We start from the raw sequence: 19,337 nt of genomic DNA on the forward strand, positions 1-19,337 counted from the left end.
GCAGAAATACTGCTTGGGTTTGATGGTGGGAATGCCAGATCAGGGGGAGGGAGAAGGATGAATAATGTTGCCATAGGAGTTTGGATAAATTCTTGAAGCAGCTGCAGTTGGCGAGTGTTTTGTCATGATGACACAAAGACTTTTTTCTGGTCTCCAAACCTTAATACTAAACTGGAGGAAAATACTCTGTTTAAATCAATAGAATGAGCAACTGCCTACATGAGACTTGGGCCCTTTTTCTTATCACCAGTAGTCAGTTAACTAGTTGGGTAGGAATTGATGTAGGTGATCTGAAATTTGAACTGCTAAGTTACTGGCCATATCAAGAAAAACATGACACAGGAAGGGAGTAAAACATTTCAAAAGAATGGGACTTTGGAACAGGATTCAAAGAACTTTCATGTGATTTTTGTATCTATATGTTGTTCTGAGTTATGGATGTGGGGTTTTTTTGTTGGGGTGTTTGTTTTTACTAAAAAACTTTGGCTTTGTCTGTGATAGGAGGTTTTACCACTTACACCAATACTGCTGTATCAGAGTAACCCACAGGTGAGTTTTCCAGCATCTGTGGCCTTTTGATTTCACTTAGACATTTCTGTGGTGAGAGCTCAAACACCCAGTAACATGTAACTCGGTCACAGTGGCTTATGCAATTACCAGCCTTGAGCCGAGCTGTCTCAGCGGTGCCCAGCTGCACGGTCAGCGCCTCAGCAGCGGACAGATGCTCTCCGGTGTGGTGGCGTCTTCCACGTTTCTCACCGAGCCGGTGCACCAGGGACCGAGGCTCCCTGCAAGCAGAGCCAACAGCTCGGCCTGACTTTAAAACACGGGCCTTAGCCTGGAAGTGGTTGGGGAGCTGCAGTATTCCAGAGCAGCGGCAACTTATTTCACTGCTAAATAAAAATAATAAAACGTCCCCAACCAACCGGCTAAAAAGCAGAGGCTTAACGCCAGGCTGCAGCTTATTATTTCAGAGCTGCAGCTATCGCCGCGCCTCGTGCCCACCCGCCCCGGGACCGCAGCAGCCCATCCATCCTTCTTCACGGCTGTGTGCTCCTGGGGCAGCCGAGCAGAGGACAAGGAGCCAGGGCCGGGGGCTGTTCCCCAGCCCAGCCCCAGCCCTGTCCTGCCGCCCGGTCGAGCCGGCCGTAGTGTTTGGGAAGCTCCTCGGCCGCTCCGACCCCGAGGGACAGCCGTGGGGAAGTCGGTGCCGCGTTTGCCGGAGGGGCGGCGTGGAGGCGGCGGGTTTCTCCCGCTCCCAGGTGCTGGCGGGCACCTCACCGTCACCTCCCACTCGTCCTCCTCCTCCTGCCCGCCAGGTTTCGGGGCGGGCGGCGGCTCTTCTTTTTTCCTCCACGTCATGGAGGAAAATGCTGTGCCGCACACACATCGCACGCCCGTGCACACAAGAGCGCCCCTTCGAGCCGAGCAGGGCGCCGGCCCGGGACGGCCGCAATCAGCCCGGGTGACTGCGCGGCCGGCGGGCAAGTCCGGGACAGCGGCAGCGACGGGTCCCGGCCCGACAAGCTAAGCCCTAACTTCGCGGAGCGGCGCGCTGGGGCGGCAGCAGCTCCCCTCCTCCTCCCGGGGGCTTCGCCCTGGGCGCACATTCGGATGCTCGGCCGTAGCGGCGGAGTTTGGGAGGAGGAGGAGGAGGAAAGGGCGGCACTGTTGCGGGGCGGCGCTGCGCGGGGGCGAGAGGGCCGGGCCGGGCGCGGCGCTGGAGGCGGCCGGAGCAGCCGGAGGAGGGTCGGTGCCGGTGCTGCGGGAGAGCTCCGGTAAGAAGATGCCGTTTGTCTTAAAAGTTAGTTACGGGGGGATTTTGCGTCTCGATAACAGGGTGCGGGTGTCCGCAGCTGGGGCACACTCCTGCCCGCAGCCCGGGTGGTAGGTGGCGTGCCCAGATGTTGTAGCCTCATAAGCCCGTCTCCAGAAGCAACAGTTACACCAACTTAGAGTAAGGTTTGGCAAGAGGAATCGGGGTTACGGTGATGTTTGCATGTTTTCGCTTCTCAGTAAATTGTTCAAAACGTTCATGTAGCTGTGTTCAAATTTGCCAATTGCACTTAGTCATTTCTTTAGTATGGAAAGAGGTTCTTTTTCCATGTGAGGAAATGGAAAGCAACAATAGCAAGAATCTGTCAAAACTTTTTTTTTTTTTTCCTCGAAGAGAGATGGTAGCATCTTATCCCTGATTATTGGGCAAACAGAATAATTAATGCCAGAGTAAGGCTTGGAAAAAGAAGACTTTACAGGGAACCTCCACTGTGTCCCACCTGAGGATCTGCTCCACTGAACATCCTCTTACTCCTTCCAAATATCTAATCCGTAAACCAACCTCTTTCATTTTGAGATAGGCATGTTTCCTTAATAGTAGCCTTTTTGCATATATTTCCTTAATAGTAATCCTTTGCATTTGCTTGCTGGTGAAAGAAACAACTGAGGGATAGAGATGGTAGATAAACTTGCAACTGAAGTGGAGGTGATTAACAAGAAAGAGCTGCTTGCTTCTTTCAGCCAGGAAAATAAAACAGTTGAGTGACACTGGGAGGCAAAAGATTGAAAGCAAGTATAAGAAAGTGAATTTTTACACTATGCTACTATGCTCAAGTGAGCTGTAGCATGTTGCCGCCCCCTTCCCCCCCCCGCCCAAGTCTCTGCATGTCAGAAAGCTTATGTAGGTCCAAAAACGACTGGATGAAAGAACTCAAAATTTCATAAGAAACAGACATTTGTAACCTGTCTTTGGAAACTTCTAAGCATTGGAACTGGAAAGGATATGTGGAGAAGGTGCTCAAGAGTACTTGTTCTTCGTTTTCCAAGCTTTTGGACTACTATCAGCTTTTGACTACTATGAGAAAACATCCTGGGCAGGATGGGCTCCATGGATATAATGTGACTGTTCCTTCACGAGTGTAGCTTTTCTGAGATGGTCATAGAAAGGGAAGTGAAATGCTACTACACTTTTGCAACTGTGTTTTCTCGTTTTATACATCTGATAGTGGGGGTTTTGGCCCAGCTCTCATGTATTTTTGTGTATGCTGCTCAGCTGTAAAGGCATTTAAAGATTACCAACAAACATGGCTAATGTTTTTTGACATATGTATGGTATAAATTAGTAATTCTTAAGGATTATAACTTTCTGAAAAGCAGTAATGGTGATAAGGAATACATTCAGTTTTCTTGCTTGGGTTGGCACCACCTCTGTGTGATATTACACTGGGTATCCAGACTCCCAAGAAAGGGGTGCACACACTGAAAACTGCCTGTGTACCAGGTTCTGTAGGTTTTGTGCTTCATAACCTATACTATGCAGGCTATTTTATGGCCTAATATGTGCAAATTGTTTTAGTTAGTCAGCAGGCTGGCTGTGGCATCCTATAAATGCCTTGCTGAAAGGCAAGAGACTGTATCTCTAATAAGCAGTCCAAGTAAGTTCAGAGGAATTAGGGTTAAAGCATTCATGTAGAAGTTACAGCTACAGATAGAGTCATCAGGAGTCATATGGTGACTCCAGCTTCTGAGGTCTTCCAAGAAATATTGATAAAGGAACTAAGAAATGTACCAGATTAGTCATAAAAAGCTCATTTCTGCAACATAAACAGCAGGATGCTGAATCCAGCAGTGGAGTACATTTTGCGTAATTGTCAACAAGTCAAGCCTCATCAGACCTCTCCCTGAAACAGTCAGAAATGAAGAAGGCTTTGCCAGCTTTGTGATGTGACCAAGTGTGAGGCAGAAGTTTTAGTACAAGAGAAATAGCTATGAAGAAAGAGGAGCTCTCTAATTGCACCACACCCAGATAAAGGCAGTCGATGGGGTAGATACCAGCCTATCAAAGACCCACCCCTCCTCCTGCAACAGGCTCTGTTGTATTATCTAACTGCTGTGTGGCTTGTCTGGTGGGTCAAGTAGCTAGCTCATGGCCTGGTGTCAATCACGGACCTCTTCCTTTTGGATTGACTGTGGAGTGCAGTTGGCCTGTGTGTGTTTTTGTGGTGCATGATTTACTGGGGAGGGCCTTTCTGCATGCTTGATTTCCAGGCAGGGAAAAGTCAGCGCCCTAAATCTTATCCAAAATATGCATAGCTGTCTGCAGACCTTTTCCAGTTTTGCACATGCTGGGAGCTTTTGTCTCAGAGAAGATATCCCATTTCCTTAATTTATTTTTCAATTTATAACACATGATATAATTGGCCACTGTACCCTCCCATCATAGTGAAAAGAGGTGAAGTTGATCCAGCTACTGTCTTGTATCTGCAAGAGTATCTGTATCTGTCTTGTATATGCAGAGAATGCCAATATTAAGTATTAATATTCCATATTAAGGAATCTGGATACTGTTATCTCTGAATAATTTTGCAATGCTGGGGACAATAAGCTAAGGCAGGACTGCAGAATCCCTTGAATCTCTGACACCCAGAGCCCTCTTTGGGGTTTATGACACACAGACTACTTTAGTCACAAAAGTGCAGTTTATAATTCATGTATCAGCTGTGAGCCCGGTGATGAAGAGGAGGCTGGTGTGTACATTTTCGTCAAAATTTGGATGGAGAGGAGGAGAATGCTACATATGCCATAGGAATACTGCTGCAGTGCTTTCCTAGAGGGCAAATGTCATGATAGTTGCTTGTGGTATACTCAAATAGTACAGTGTCTAGTTCCTCACATTTCTTTGTAAGCATCACACAGAGAAAAGTTAGGTATAAGAGTACAGAAATTAATTTCTTGCCGTGGTGACTTTGTATATGAAGTACTTATGTATAGGTGAACTTGCAATGTGGGTCATCATATCTAAAGAGAATTTACGGAAGTATCATGAGGACTGTGGGTCTCATAACAGTAGCCCAAACTTCTGGCCTTGGCTTAGTGTCAGAGCTGTTTTATTTGTGAAGGGAGCAAGGCCTCTGAGACCTGGAGTCGTGGTACCTGAAGTGTTCTGTGCACCTTTAACTTGGTGAGGTTTTGACAGACTCCTCATGTCCCAGTGCTTTCCTACCTCGCCCTAAGTCCTCTTTACTCTGCTAGAGAAGGAAATTAGGTTGCTTTGATGTGATCTGTTCTTTTTATGGTGCTCCTTTCTCCCTGCCTTCTTGGAGCTTAGAAATGCTATGTGAATAAACAAAAAATACATGCTTCTTATACAGATAATGCCTTCCACAGCTTAATAATAATAAAACCTTCCCAACCAACCTGCTAGAAAGCAGAGGCTTACTAGTCCAGAACAGCAGCCATAGCCACCCCTTTTCCCACCTGCCCTGGGACTTACTGTGCCAAGCCTCCATGCTCACTATTTTTCAGCTAACATTTTACAATTTTCTTTTTTAGTTTGTGTAAGAAATAATGCCATCCCTACTACTTCTGTATGTCTGACTTCATAGACCCTTGAGGCACTGGTACTGCTGGAGGCTGCGGGCAGCATGGAGCAGACACTAGGACTTTGCCTGCCCACCGAGCTGGCTGTACCCGTACTGATGTCGTGGGACAGAGCATCCTAAAGAGGGGAAGAGACCACAGCAAAGTCCAGGAGGTAGGTCTGCAGTTCTGATGTCTCTTGCTGATGTGACAAGCTGTGACTTTGGCAAGAGGAAATGACTTAAAGAGGGTGATTTACAGTGGGGGTTTGCAGACAAAGTCTGCAGGCAACTTGGTGGTGGTGTGAAGGAAATGGAGAAATATTTTCAGCTGTTTATGGGAGCTTTTCTGCAGTGCAGTGCAGTTTCTCCTGCTTCCCTGTCTAACAGGAAATTTCCACCCTCTTTTACAGTGCTTCTCCTTGCCAATGAACACAAATTCTGTCCCTTTGGGTCTAATTTTTATGTTATACTATAGTTTAAAGGTTAACCCTCTCTCCACTGTAGTGCTATTCCTTTAAATTCCCATATGAGGTGGAAAAAAAGCTGCTAAACTCTAGATTTCTACAAATTAGAAGCGACTAAACTCTATTTGTTGGAGTACATGTGCTTGTTAGTGAGATTTTGTTTGTTTTCTTGACTCCTGCCTTTATAGTACACTATGTCCTTGGCAAACACAGATACCCCCATGTCACAAAGTAAGAAAATTGAAATTCCCAATGTATACGCATCAGGCTTGGGAATTTTGATGACTGTCTATCTCCGGGCCTTCTTAACACTTTCTTTCTTTAAGAGGGCTGCAAATCCTCTGACTGGCATGACACAGTAGTATGAGATGTACCAAGGGATTTGCTGAGAGATGTTCCAGGCCTCCAGCAGAAGAGCTTTCATGAAAAGTTACTGTAAAGCAATTCAGATTAGTTGGGGTTGCAGAGGAACCACATTCTCTCTTGTGCTGCTTGTATGACCCTGCAGAAGTTGCTTACCCCTTTTTGTGGCCAAAGAGCTGAGACATTGACTTTCTTTACTCTGACATATCTCTTGGACATTAACATGCAGAAATTGATGTAAGATATTTCACTGAAACTGTGGTATGCCTCTAGAGGCAACCAGAAAGGAGAATCCAGCCTTTTCTAAAGAGCATACAGAGGGCTGGGACTGAGTGGCAAAGACAAGCAAAGCAACTTAGAGTCTGTGCAGGAAGTTCTGCTAGGAAATACAGATCCTGTGCAAGAAAGACTCCTCATGATCAGCACTAGGACAAAGTCCTGTGTGGTATCCGTAACTGCCAGATCTTTGCTGAACCTGTGTTTCCCAGGAATGTGGCAAGAACCTGCCTTTCTGCTTCCAGAAGCAAAAGCCACACTATGCTAAACTGCAGTCATTTCTGACTGTTTTTCATTGGGACACTGTGTTGTTTTAAGTCTTCAGGGTCTTAAAACTGGCAGCTTTATCATCTAATTACCCCTAAAAGTAATGACATATTTTTCCACATCTTGCAATTAAGTGTTTAAGTAATTGAAGTTGCTTAGCTCTTTAGTTGTCCATCATTCAGAAAAAATGTAAGTGAAAAGTAAGTAATCTTACATCAGGTGGGCAAGCCAAAACAAGGGGCTGAGATGTGCAGGATGAGGCTGGTGCTAAGTGTGACTGTGTTAGAGGGGCACAGCCTGAGGCTCCAGTGCAGGGCAAGTGGGTGGAAAACCAGACAAACTTGATAGAATCCACTGACTGAGATTTGATGCCAATAAAACATACTCCTACAGAAATCCCATGATCCCTATCAATCAATAATTTTGCAATGGAAATAAGTAGCTAGCAGCAGTAAAAAATAGCACATTAATAAATTAACTTTTCCAGTTAGCAGCATTGAATCGTTAAGTAGTGTTTGAAGTTTAATTCAGACAGACAGTTTACAAAAAATTCGAATAAATAGCTTAGGAAAGCACATGATTACTTTTCCTCTTCCCTAGTTTTCCTGGAACATCATCCCCTCTGTCTTTCCCGCAGACCTTTCAAGACCCAGACTTGATTTGTATAGACCAGAGGGAAAACCAGGAGGAGCTAAATAAATTTTTGCACAGAGCTGGTCCTGCAAACCACAAAGTTTGCATTGCTGTGTGAGCAGGTGTGTTTTAAACAAACAGAGATATTTTATCAGGGGAAGCTTTCCTGAAGTGTTTTTACTTGGAGGAAAGAGAATTGTTCCCATAGTTCCTGCTTTATGTAGTAATGGTGTTGGCTGCTGAATATGACCTGTTTCCAAGGAGAGGTGTAGACACTGTTTTTGCCTCAGATACCTTTGAGTGATGGGGGTGTAACAGGTTGGAGAAAGTACTTTTTCTTCTACTCTGATTTTTATTGTTGTTGTTAATGCTACTTACATGAAAGTATTTACCCTTATTTATCCCTCTCTCCATTCTCCTCTTCTGTAATTTCCCAACCTCTGTTCTGCTGCTCCTGCTCTTCTCAACACCCATTCCCTTTTAATTTTTTTTTAACCTAGGTGACAGCAAGGAGCTTGATTCATACTGCACATAAACAGAAAGGTTTCTTCATGCAAGAAAAAAATCACATGTTGGGGTAAAAGCGCTCCCGTTCCCCTACATCTGCTCTCCCTCTTTTGTCTCCTTCCACAGACTTGCCCTCAAACCTGACATTTTCACTTAACTTTTGCTCTGTGGCAAGCACAGAAGCAGGTGCCTCACAACAGCTTTCATATCAAGCACCATGTATATGAAATCCACTGAGGAGAGAGCACTGCCTGATTGCAGCCTGAACTTTCCAAGAATCCCTGTTCTGGTAGCAATCAACATGTCAGTCTGTGCGCTCAGTAAACCAGTCCCAAGCAGAAGTAACAACAGACAAGAGATGGTTCCCACCAGCTGGCTGTCTTACATGACACCAAAAGTAATTTTGTGGATCTGTAGAAAGTCACGGACCTCTTTGATCGGTATTGCTTAAGTAGAAAAGAAGTGTTATAAATTTGATAAGGTTATGCATTAGGAGAGATCCTGGCTTTTGTTTTCTGTAGCTCAGTGTACCTGGAGGTTGAGATTGGACTTTTGCTTGCCTATTGAGCCAGTCCTTTGGGAAGGACTGGCAGAGGGCAGAGCAGGGAGGCCAGTGGAGATTGATACACACCTTGTGTTCCTCAGGAAAATTGTGATGCATTGGTTATTGCAGGCAGAGAGGTTTCAGACTTCCTCAGGTAGATCTGCCTCCATGTCTGCTGCTAAACCAGTTGCTTCCAACACCAAAGGAACACCTTTCCCTCTTTCTGGTGTCACTCTCTTGGAGCAAAAACCTCTTCTTTTTTCCTGAACAAAACCCAACCTTCAAAGCATGAGTTTTATCCTTCTTCCTGGTGGTGTATCTGGTGTCTTAGCTCCACCAGGCTCTGTGCTTCCTGTGGTGGACCCAGATGATTCATCATGGCCCCAACCTGCAGGCAACATCCAGGGAGCTTGTGGGAATTGTAGATCCACCTGGAAGCTTCTACCTTTAGTCACTGAAGCACATTGAGTTTAATGCAGCACAGGCTGTATCAGAAGAGACAATGAGGAAAGGGAATGGAATGCTGGGGGACTGAAAAATTCTGTATTTCCTCAAACAAGGTAGTTCAGAAGCTGCTAATTCACTGTGCTCTGAATACAGACAAACTGTAAACACCTCTGCACTGTGTGGATGGCAGGTGACACTTGCCAGGCCAAGCAAGAGGGATGTGAGAGCTGGTAATTTGTTCCTGCTCAGGGTGAAGGGAGCTGTAGACTCCTCTTGTGCAAGAGTGACACTGGCATCACAAAGTTGCACAGACTGGGAGTTTGGGCACATTGAGTTTGTGGAAAAAGCAAAAGTAATTGTGTGAGAAACTGTAGTAAAGCCCTGGTCTCTCACACGGCTTTACTGCAGGTCTCCATATGTATACTATTAGTCTTACTAATGTGAAAACGCGTCTTCAGAGACACAGCATGACCCTGCCAGTTTCTTTATGCTGATGAAGGGAACCTGTCCATTCCTCTGAGCTCTCAAATGCCTCCTTACACATTACAGAAGGGTGGCCTCCAAGAGGGCTGAAGCTGCTGCAGCATGGGTGTATAAGAGCCATTGGAGTCCAGCCAGAGCAGGATCTTGGTTCTCTGAGCTAACTCAGACTTGTGCTGGCCAGAGCAGCTTCCTGGCTTTTCTCTGTAGTATCTGAGTGCCACTCTGGGATGAAGGAGCTGCTGGGGTGCTCCTGGCAAAGGATCAGGGTTGAGTGCAATACTGCTACCCCTGGAATTCTTCACATTGGAGGTGCAACAAGACTGTCCCATTGCAAGCAGAGCTGGGAGAGCTGGCAGTTGTGGTGCAAAAGCTGGGCTTTTTCCTGGCTTCTGTTTTTTATGACCATGATCTTCCCAAGGATGCTTCATCCAGCCCATCTCACAGTTCACACTTGGGGATGAATTGGTGAAGTTCCTGGTATCTTTCCACCTGCTGCAGTGCTTCATTTGCTTATTTTGGGCAAAGTGTGTCTCGTGTGCATAGCAGCATAACTAGGATGCAGAACAGGTTCTCTGCTGATTTTTTCAAGGCCAAATCTAGAAGTAGTCTGGGTAGTTTCACTATACTAAGCTCTGCTTCCTAATATTAAATATGACTAGATTTTATGTGACAGCCTCAAGTAGTCAAGTGGAAATGTTCCTGCCCATGGAACCCAAAAAGCTTTTGTGGGAAAGATAACCAGAGTTAGCATCTGGTTAGTGCTACCCAAGATAGGTGCTTTGGGCAGAAATAGGTTGCTGTTCTCACCTGCCATGTTCATTTATTCTGTGCTCCTCTGGAGAGGATGGTGTGTACAGTAAACCTCTGTGTCTGAGTAGGGCTTTGAGTCTGCATGTGTTAAAAATAAAGTTTTGCAGCTGAGTCAAAACCTGATGAGGTTTGTGATGGCACTTCTGTTCCAAGAGGTTTAATTCCCTGGTCTCATACTGTTTATCAAGAAATCCCAGTTTTTGCTGAAGTTAACTTCATACTTATAAATTATTTAGAGGGGAAACAAATGTGATGAAGGGTCTAGAAAGTAAGTCACATGAAGAGTGACTGAGGGAGATAGGGTTTTTTAGCCTAGAGAAGAAGAGGCTCAGGGGAGACCTTACTGCTCTCTACAACTACCGGAACGAAGGTTGTAGCAAGGTGAAGGGCAGCCTCTTCTCTCAGACAACCAGCAACAGGATAAGAAATGGCCTTAATCTGCACCAGGGCAAGTTCAGGTTGGATATGAGGAAGAATTCCTTCATGGCAAGAGGGATGGCCCTGGTAACTACAGTACTGTCAGTCTCACTTCAGCGCCTGGTTAAATTGTGGAGAAGATTATTCTGGGAGTTAATGAAAACCCCTGAAAGAAAATGCAGTCATTGGTCATAGCCAGCCTAGCTTCATGAAGGGAGGGTCCTGCTTGACAAACTAATTCCCTTTTATGACAAGGTAGCTCACCTAGTTGATGATGTGATACGACGTACCTTTTTGGATTTCAGTGTAGCTTCTGATACTGTCTCTCACAGGATCCTTCTGGATATGTCATGTGATGGGTGAACAGGTGGCTGATGGGTCAGACACAAAGGGTTACAGTGGATGGGGTGGCATCAGGCTGGTGACCTGTCACCACTGGGGTTCCACAGGGGCAGTGCTCTTCAAAATCTTCACTAATGTCTTGGATATGGAACTCAAGATAAACTCAAAGATATACTCAAAAATATAAACTAGGACACTAAATTGGGAGTAGCTGTAGAAGGCAGAGAGGCCATGCAGAGATATCTCAACTAATTAGAGGGCTGGGCAATCACCAGTCATATGAAATTTAACAAAAACAGGTGCTGGATGGGACAGGGCAAGCCGGGATGTATGGACAGACTGGGATGTGAAAGGCTGGGAGAGCAGCCCTGTGGAATCAGACTAGTGGGTCCTGATTTGTGGCAAGCTGAACATGAGCCAGCAGTGCCCTGGCAGCCAGGAGGGACACCGGTGTCCTGGGGGCATCAGGGACAGCATCAGCCAGGCAAGGGAGGGGATTGTCCTGTTCTGCTCTGCACTGGGGCAGCCTCACCTCCAGTGCTGGGGACAGCTCTGGGTGCCACAATATAAGAGAGATATAAAACTATTGGAGAGTGTCGAAAGGAGAGCCATGAGGATGGTGAAAGATCCTGAGGGGAAGTTGTATGAGGAGCAGCTGAGGTCACTTGGTCTGTTCAGCCTGGAGGAGACAGAGGGGAGCTCTCATGGTGACCTACAACTCCCTTGTGAGGGGAAGAGGAGTGATTTCTTCTCTGTGGTGAACAGTGGCAGGACCCAAGGGAACAATCTGAAGTTGTGTTGAGAGAGGTTTAAGTATAAGGAAAAGAGTCTTTACCCAGAGCATGGCTGGGCACTGGAAGAAGCCCCCTAGGCAAGGGATCACAGCAGCAGCCTGACAGAGTTCAGTACTCAGAGGTGGACCATGCTCTCAGGCACATGGTGTGACTCTTGGGGTATTCCGTGCTGGGCCAGGAGTCGTAGTTCAATGATTTTGTGGGCCCTTTCCAACTCAGGACATTCTAAATTCTATGGCTTTGTTTGGTTTCATAGCAACAGAATGTTTGGCACTGGGCAGAAGCTGGCCAGGGCTGACACAGATAGAGAGGTTTGGGAGAAGTTTGGAATGTGTTGGTTCTTTCCTCCTCCTTTTCCTTTGTCCAAACTTGCCTTTTTAAGGAGAAAGAGAAGATTTGCTCCTTGATTTAGGCAATCCCTGTTCAGCTGGGGTGGTTGTCCCTGGTACCAGGGAGACATTGGGCAGGGACTTGGGGTGGGCTTCACAGAAAGGCCACACAACACAGGTCTTCTCCCTCCAAAGAAAAACACAGGGCAGGTTACTTGCCTTCTCCTCTATAGGGCTTTTTTCATATGGCTGAAAACCTGTCTCTGGTTAGGAGCAGCTTATAAAAGTGATTTTTCTCCAGGAGTACATATACACAAAGCAAGTAGGTAAAGGAGAAATCCAGATTAGACACCGGACTGGGATTAATTTGAAGCAGAGATGAAGGAAAGCACCTGCTTGCTATGGAGGAATGTGGGATTTTTGGTTTCATAGGAATATGAATGCCTCACTTTATTTTGAGGATGATGAGGCATTGCAACAGGTTGCCCAGAGAAGCTGTGGATTCCCCATCCCTGGAATTGTTCAAGGCCTGTTCAAGTAGAAGGTTCCCTGCTCAGGGCAGGGATTTTGGAATGAGATTATCTTTAAGGTCCCTTCAAATTCAAACTATTCTATGGTTCTGTGAGATCCAATTTTTCTCTCTCTTTGTTAGCATACCTGGAGACTGTTTCTAAAACCTGCAAAGAGTTGTTGAGCTTTGGTTTCTATGAAATAGGTATGTGTTGGCTTACCCTGGTCTGTACCTGCCAACCCCCAGGTAAAATAAAGAGACAACATTTCCATCTTTCTGTTGCCCTAGAATAGAAATATTAAGGACAAAGATGCACAGGGAAAGGGAAAGGCAAAGTCAAGGGAGAACAGAAAAAAGCTCTGCCTTGACAAGCTGCAATTTAAATGTAGCTACAGCTTGCAAGACCTGACATTTAAGGGAATGCTAAAGATGCCAAAGTTAGTCCTGCAATATATTCAGATGCACATCTCAGTGCTTGGTTTTAGATGCACAAGTGAGATGTGCAGGCATCTGAGACACATCTGCTGGTCCCACCATTTCACTGGCTCTGGAAGCACTCTGAAACAGCTTCTATTCAAAAGAAAGTACTGGGAGGTGTTCAGTTTAAAGACAAAGTAGAACTTTGTTTGAGCTGAGTAGAGCTAGGTTTACTGCTGCACTTGTATGTGGTTCTGGTATAATTTTAATTCAGGGATAGTAACAACTCTGATTGCATTCAACCAGTAAAGCAAAGCTATATGGAATAGGATCTCTGTATTTAGCTTTTATTGTGGTAATACCTCAGTTGTTAATGCACTACACAGGAATGTTATTTAATAACATGCTGCATAAAAAGTGGCCACGTGTGTCTTTGTGGTCACATCCAAGGTTGTATCACATGGCAGAGAGCAGGGTAGATGCACTATTACTATACCCCTTCTGCCTTCAGAAGGGTACATTCCTTATATGTTCATACCAGTGGATGAAAGTGCTATGTCTTTATCCACCTCTGTCTTCAGAGCAAGTTAGAAATACCTTCTAGAAGAAATCTGTAGAAAGGACTTTTGGCTTGTCAGATCCTGTTGGCACAGGAGAGGAAGGAAATTAATTTCTCCTTGGACATCTTTAGGAGCCAGCTCCAGTGCTAGTGATAATGAGAATACAGTGTTTGAATTCTAAAGCTTTCAGTTTCATGCTTTTTTAAAAAAAACAAACAACACTAATATCTACCATTAGGCACACATTCTTTGCTGACTTCCTTGACATCCCTATGCTGATCCCACTGATCTGATTCCTACATCTGATACTACGCCGATTCCTGAGTAACTTGTAGTTACTCAGGAAAATAAAAAATCCTCCCTACTCACATGGATGACAGTAACATTTTTGCCAATCCAGGGGTTGCTGTACTTCAATTTCTGGCTCATTCGAAATTTTAAAAAGGTTTGGAGAAAAAAAACAGTGTGAGTCTTGTTCAGATACTCTTGTTTGGTTGGAAATCATCTGGTTTATTGCCACTTAACTAATTCAGGGGAATTAAATTTTAAAATTACGATTAGGAAGAAATTAGACATTACCAGTGCCCTTCCTAATAAGGTGGTGTTTATGTTGTAGGCAGACTAGTGTACACATGCCTTTCTTAGAGGTTGGAGTGGTCTCTGATGATTTCTGATTTAATGTAACACCACGTCTATTTTTTCTTGCAGAATGAAGAAATGCAAGTGGTTCTACAAATGTCCCTCACGAAGGAAGATCTTGATTCTGTGTGTTACTGGGTGGCTGATTGCACTGCTGAAGCTCCTCCATGTCGAAAGACACTTTTTTCCCTCTAAAGGCATCTACTTAGTTGAGCACCTCTTGAGCACTTCTTCTTATGTTAGAAACAGATATTCATACCCTAGAAGTGAGTTCCAGTATGAAATTAATTGTTCATCTATATATGAACAAGATCCTCGTGAAATTGGCAAGAGTTTAGAGATAAGAAGAAAAGAAATAGTTGATTTATCTGATGAAGATGTTGTAGCAATGACAAGTGACTGTCACGTGTATCGTTCACTTAGGAAATACCACCTAAAACCTGTTTCTGCAGAGGAGGAGAGTTTTCCAATTGCCTATTCTTTGGTTGTTCACAAAGATGCAGCAATGGTAGAAAGGCTTATACATTCATTGTACAGTCATCAAAATATTTACTGCATCCATTACGACCAAAAAGCAGCAAAAAGTTTCAAATCTGCTTTGAACAATCTAGCTAAATGTTTCCCAAATGTTTTCATTGCATCAAAATTGGAGATGGTGGACTATGCACATATTTCACGTCTGCAAGCGGATTTCAATTGTTTGTCTGATTTGATGGGCTCTCCAGTTCCTTGGAAGTATGTTATCAACTTGTGTGGCCAAGATTTCCCTTTGAGATCAAATTTCGAGTTGGTCACTGAACTGAAGAAACTTGGTGGAGGAAACATGCTGGAAACTTCTAAGCCAAGCAGTAGCAAAAGAGAACGATTTACTTACCACTATGAACTTATGAAAGTGCCTTATGAATACATGCAGATGCCTGTAAAAACCAACATTTCCAAGAATCCGCCACCTCATGATATTGAGATATTTGTAGGCAGTGCCTATTTTGTTTTAAGCCGAGAATTTATTCAATATACCCTTGAAAGTTCACTTGCAAAAGATTTTTTCGAGTGGTCGAGGGACACGTACTCTCCAGATGAACATTTCTGGGCCACTCTTGTACGTGTCCCCGGGGTTCCTGGCGAGGTTCCAAGGTCATCCCAGGACGTAACAGACTTACAAAGCAAAACTCGTCTGGTGAAATGGAACTATCTTGAAGACTATTTGTATCCTCCATGCACTGGTACCCACCTTCGCAGTGTCTGCATCTACGGGGCCGGAGAATTAAGGTGGCTTCTGAATTATGGACACTGGTTTGCCAACAAGATTGACTCCAAAGTGGATCCGGTCCTGGTAAAGTGCTTGGCAGAAAAGGTGGCAGAAAAACAGAAGGAGTGGGTACGTCTGTCTTCTGATGAACACTTTCTGCACTTAAGTTCTACGAATGCCTTGACATAGCAGTGCTGTGTTCTCTGCTGTCAGCGCTGTGTGCACAGCACCTGCAGTTCTGCTGCTAGGACCTGCTGCAGGATGGCAGTGAGAAAGAAGTCCATTCGATATAACGTCCAGGGCCCTGCAGAGCCAGGAGCCCTGGCTATTTATTTATGAAAAGTAATTCCTCTCTGATTAACGGTTTTGCCACAATAAACCTGTAATTGTCTTCAGGGTGATTTTGAGATGATGAAGTTTGCTTTTGGAGCCTCTTGTGCTGTCTGTCCCAGTGGAATATTTCAGAAATGTATTTTACTTCAAGTGTGCTTGTATCTTTTATAAGAAACTCCAGCACTTCTGTCTGCCTGTCCTCTTTTCCTTCACTTTTGCTTTTCCTAAAGGAATAAGGGAAGACCTCTGTATCTGCTACCTCAGGAAAGCTGCAAGTGCCCATCTCACAGGAAAAACCAAGAGATCAGCATGACACCAAATGAGCCATGTGACCTCACCTGAAGTTCCACACTTCTCATCTGTGGGAGCTGCATAGATGTTTGCAATGTAAATACAACTGGATGATATAAGGGAAAGAAGATCCCTGTACACTGCATTGTGTATACCATTGTTCTCTTCTCCCAGCTAACTTGTGTGTTGCTTTTCTTTCCACGAAGCATCTGATCAGGTGCTGTGCCAACACTGTTGGTTTCACAAACAATGAAAGTTGGTTGAAAGAGTTGTGCATTGTTGAGTGCACACAGTTGTGTGTTCTCCAAAGGCAGAATACATGTGTGCCCTAAGGGCAGTCTCTGCAGCCACTTGGATGAGGTACCCATGTCAATCTTCATTTCTATCTCTGCCTGTAGGAATATCTTTCTGTGAAATTCCCAGTCCTCTTGAGACAGTGTGTCTACACACAGTGGACAACAAGTGCTATTTCTAGCTGGTGTTCAGCAGTGCGGTGCTTTGTTGAAGGGTACAACACACAAAGTTGATCAGTAATCATGAGAGTAGCCATATTGCAGAAATGAAGACCCTGCATGAAGTGTCTTTCTGTGCAAGTCCCGTGGCTGTGCACTACCATGATCCCAGGCTGACCCATGATCCCAGAACAGGCCCTGGTTCACCTGCAGAGCAGGAATTCTCCAACAGCCCCTTGCAAACAGGGAAGCCAGGCTTCCTGGTAGTGAAGTGGCTCAGGAGCCTTCTCGCAGCTGGCCTTCCCACATTCCAGCATGAGGGAAGTGTTTGCAAGTGCAGGGCTCTCTGCAGAAACTCCTGCAACTCAGAAATGCTGCTTGGCATTTTGGGGGTTTCCCTGGAGTATTGCTCTGCCACAAGTTCAGTTTTGATAGTTCCAGTGGATCCTGAGGTTTAGCTTTCTCCATGCCACTGTCTTCTTTCTAGCCACCTGTCTTTTATTAAGGAGCCTTTCCCCATGAGTGATTTTGGGATATCTGTATCTGGTCTTACTGATCTGCAGATTGCTGCTGTAATGACCATATCTCATATCGATGAGATACTTTTGTTCCTTATTTGAGCTGAAAGAACCAAGCTGCTTTTTGGTCTTAGAGTCTGTTTATAAATTTAGTCACAGTGAAGTCGTCTGTGGCTCAAGGCTGGTTTGAGGGTCAGGATTCTCCAGCCTTTTTCCACATTTGTGACACTGATTTTCAGACAAGCCACCTGAGTTTTCTGTTTCTGCTGTTCCCATCGTAAAATGGGAATCATCATCTGTTGTCTTGCTAAGCACTTTGAAACCTGTGGGTGTTGTGGGTTTGGTTGCACAATACTAATTATTTAGTATTAACTTATTTTGTGGATAATTTATTTTCCACAAAACTATTTATGGAGTCTGTGGCTGCACAGGTCAAGTATTTCTCAAATGTACTGTTTCTGAAATGAATGGGGATTATTGTTAAAGTCTGTGTTGCTTACTTCAGTGATATGCCATGTCTACCCAAGGCTATCCTGACTTGATGTAATTTATAAATACTTCCTAGAAAATGAAATATCAATAGTATTTGCAGATTCATATATTAGTACTTCTTTATAAAATAGAGTCCTCATGTAGTAAAAAGGTTGATAAAAGAGAAAGTTAAGATTGCAGAAGGCCAAGCTACAACCTTCTGTTCATATAAATTTACACTTAATGATATATTTGAAATTATGTATTTATTTAAACTGGCTTTATGTATGTATGTATGTATGTATGTACACATATACCCATTGGGGTTTAATTCTTGTTTGATCTGCCATAAATTTATAAACATAATCCACCAGCACATTAAACTTCATTGAAGAACATAATTTTAATCAGCTTGCGAGTTTGTGCTATTTTAATTGAGTTGGGTTGAATGATGCCTGTCATGTGTCTGGTTTGAAATAAGGCCCCTCGTTCCTCTGAGGTGGTGGAGGAGCAGATGTGGCACAGCGTGAGGCAGCATCAGCCGCCGTGTGTCTGCTAGAGTGGGAGTGGGAGGTGCACAGACATAGCTGCAGCTCTATGAAGTGCTGATATTCTAATGAATTCTAGATATTTCTGCTGTTCTGAAAGTAACTGTAAAGGCTATTCAAGGTTGTAGAAAGGCAGTTAACAAAAATCTGCCATTGGATTGATGAAGGCTGGAAGATCCTCTAGTCCAGCCTATTGCTCTCAACAGGATCAACACTGAATTTGAGCTGGATTTCTCGGGTTTTCCCGAGACTCTTGCAGATCTCTAAGGAAGGAGGAACATTTTCCATTGTTTCCAAAGAAAAGAACAGTCAAAATGCAAATGTCTTAACTTTTGAATAGCTTTCTGTTTTTTGGCTTTGCATTCAGCAATGTTGCCATACAGATGCCTGTGTCTTGGTTAAGTGATTGGGCTACAGAGGTAGGTAACATCTTCATCATCACTGCTCTTTATACAGCTAGGTCTGCCATTGCTGGGCCCAAGGCATGAGACACAAACCTTCTCTGAGAAAAATGGCTGAACCCAGTTTATGGCAAAACAAATAAGTTTTTTTTTTCAGCTGAAACTTAGATTATAGACACTTATAACCTGCTCTCACATGTTTGGTTTGTTTGGGGGTTTTTTTGGTGGTTTTCTTTGTTTCTTTGTTGGTTTGGTATTGTTTTCCTTAGTAAAGCTTAGATTTTCTTTTCCTCTTCTTTCTTTTCCTCGTTCCTGAGAGAGTCTCCTTGTAAGTTATTTCACAAATTTGAAGTGCACATACATTTACACATTTTGGTTTCATCTTTATTTGTCCTGCTGAAGAAGCACTGTGCTGGCCTTCTTCCACCCACCCTGCCCTGTGCTGGTCACATGGAGAATCTGGACTATCAGTTGACCTAGTTTTCCCATTCAGGAAGGATGCAAGAGCAGGGCAATAGTACTGCTCCTGGCTGCCAGCACTGGTGTACACGTCCAGCCCCCCACTTTCATTGTGTCTGGAAACAGCAAAAATGCTGAATGCATTCCAACACAGACAAATTAAGTAAGGAAGAAAAGGAAACAATGAGCTTTAGCGAAAGAGATGCAGAGCCAAAATTTGTACTACTTGTCTTGTTAATGAATTTATCAGGCTAGACATGTAATCCAGAGAATAGTATATACAAGCATAAATGCCTCACAATGTATTTTCTTTGGCATGGGAATAAAAGGGTATGAAAGGAAGGACTAGGAATTAGACATCTAATCTGTAATTGTAATTAAAACAGACTTGGCCTGTTGAGTATTTCTATGACTACAATGTCATTACTGTGGCATTTAAATCAGAATGTATAAAC

At 44.2% G+C, this 19,337-nt stretch overlaps 1 protein-coding gene across 3 annotated transcripts; it reads left to right on the forward strand.

The window, feature by feature from the left end:
- Positions 1 to 1,676: 1,676 nt before the first annotated feature.
- Positions 1,677 to 17,884, forward strand: GCNT4 (glucosaminyl (N-acetyl) transferase 4). Of its 3 annotated transcripts, none has more exons than XM_015652281.3 (3): positions 1,677 to 1,778; positions 5,382 to 5,530; positions 14,230 to 17,884. In XM_015652281.3, exon 3 carries the CDS (start codon positions 14,231 to 14,233, stop codon positions 15,596 to 15,598), a length of 1,368 nt encoding a protein of 455 aa, XP_015507767.1. In that variant the 5' UTR covers positions 1,677 to 1,778; positions 5,382 to 5,530; position 14,230; the 3' UTR covers positions 15,599 to 17,884. The 3 variants fall into 3 exon arrangements, with proteins under 3 accessions (XP_015507767.1, XP_015507768.1, XP_015507766.1); XM_015652282.3 differs by having other exon boundaries at positions 1,688 to 1,778; positions 5,329 to 5,530; XM_015652280.2 differs by lacking the exons at positions 1,677 to 1,778; positions 5,382 to 5,530 and adding an exon at positions 7,865 to 7,937.
- The last annotated feature ends 1,453 nt before the right edge of the window (positions 17,885 to 19,337 follow it).

Source organism: Parus major, chromosome Z, assembly GCF_001522545.3.
Source record: "Parus major isolate Abel chromosome Z, Parus_major1.1, whole genome shotgun sequence".
Lineage (NCBI taxonomy): Eukaryota > Metazoa > Chordata > Aves > Passeriformes > Paridae > Parus > Parus major.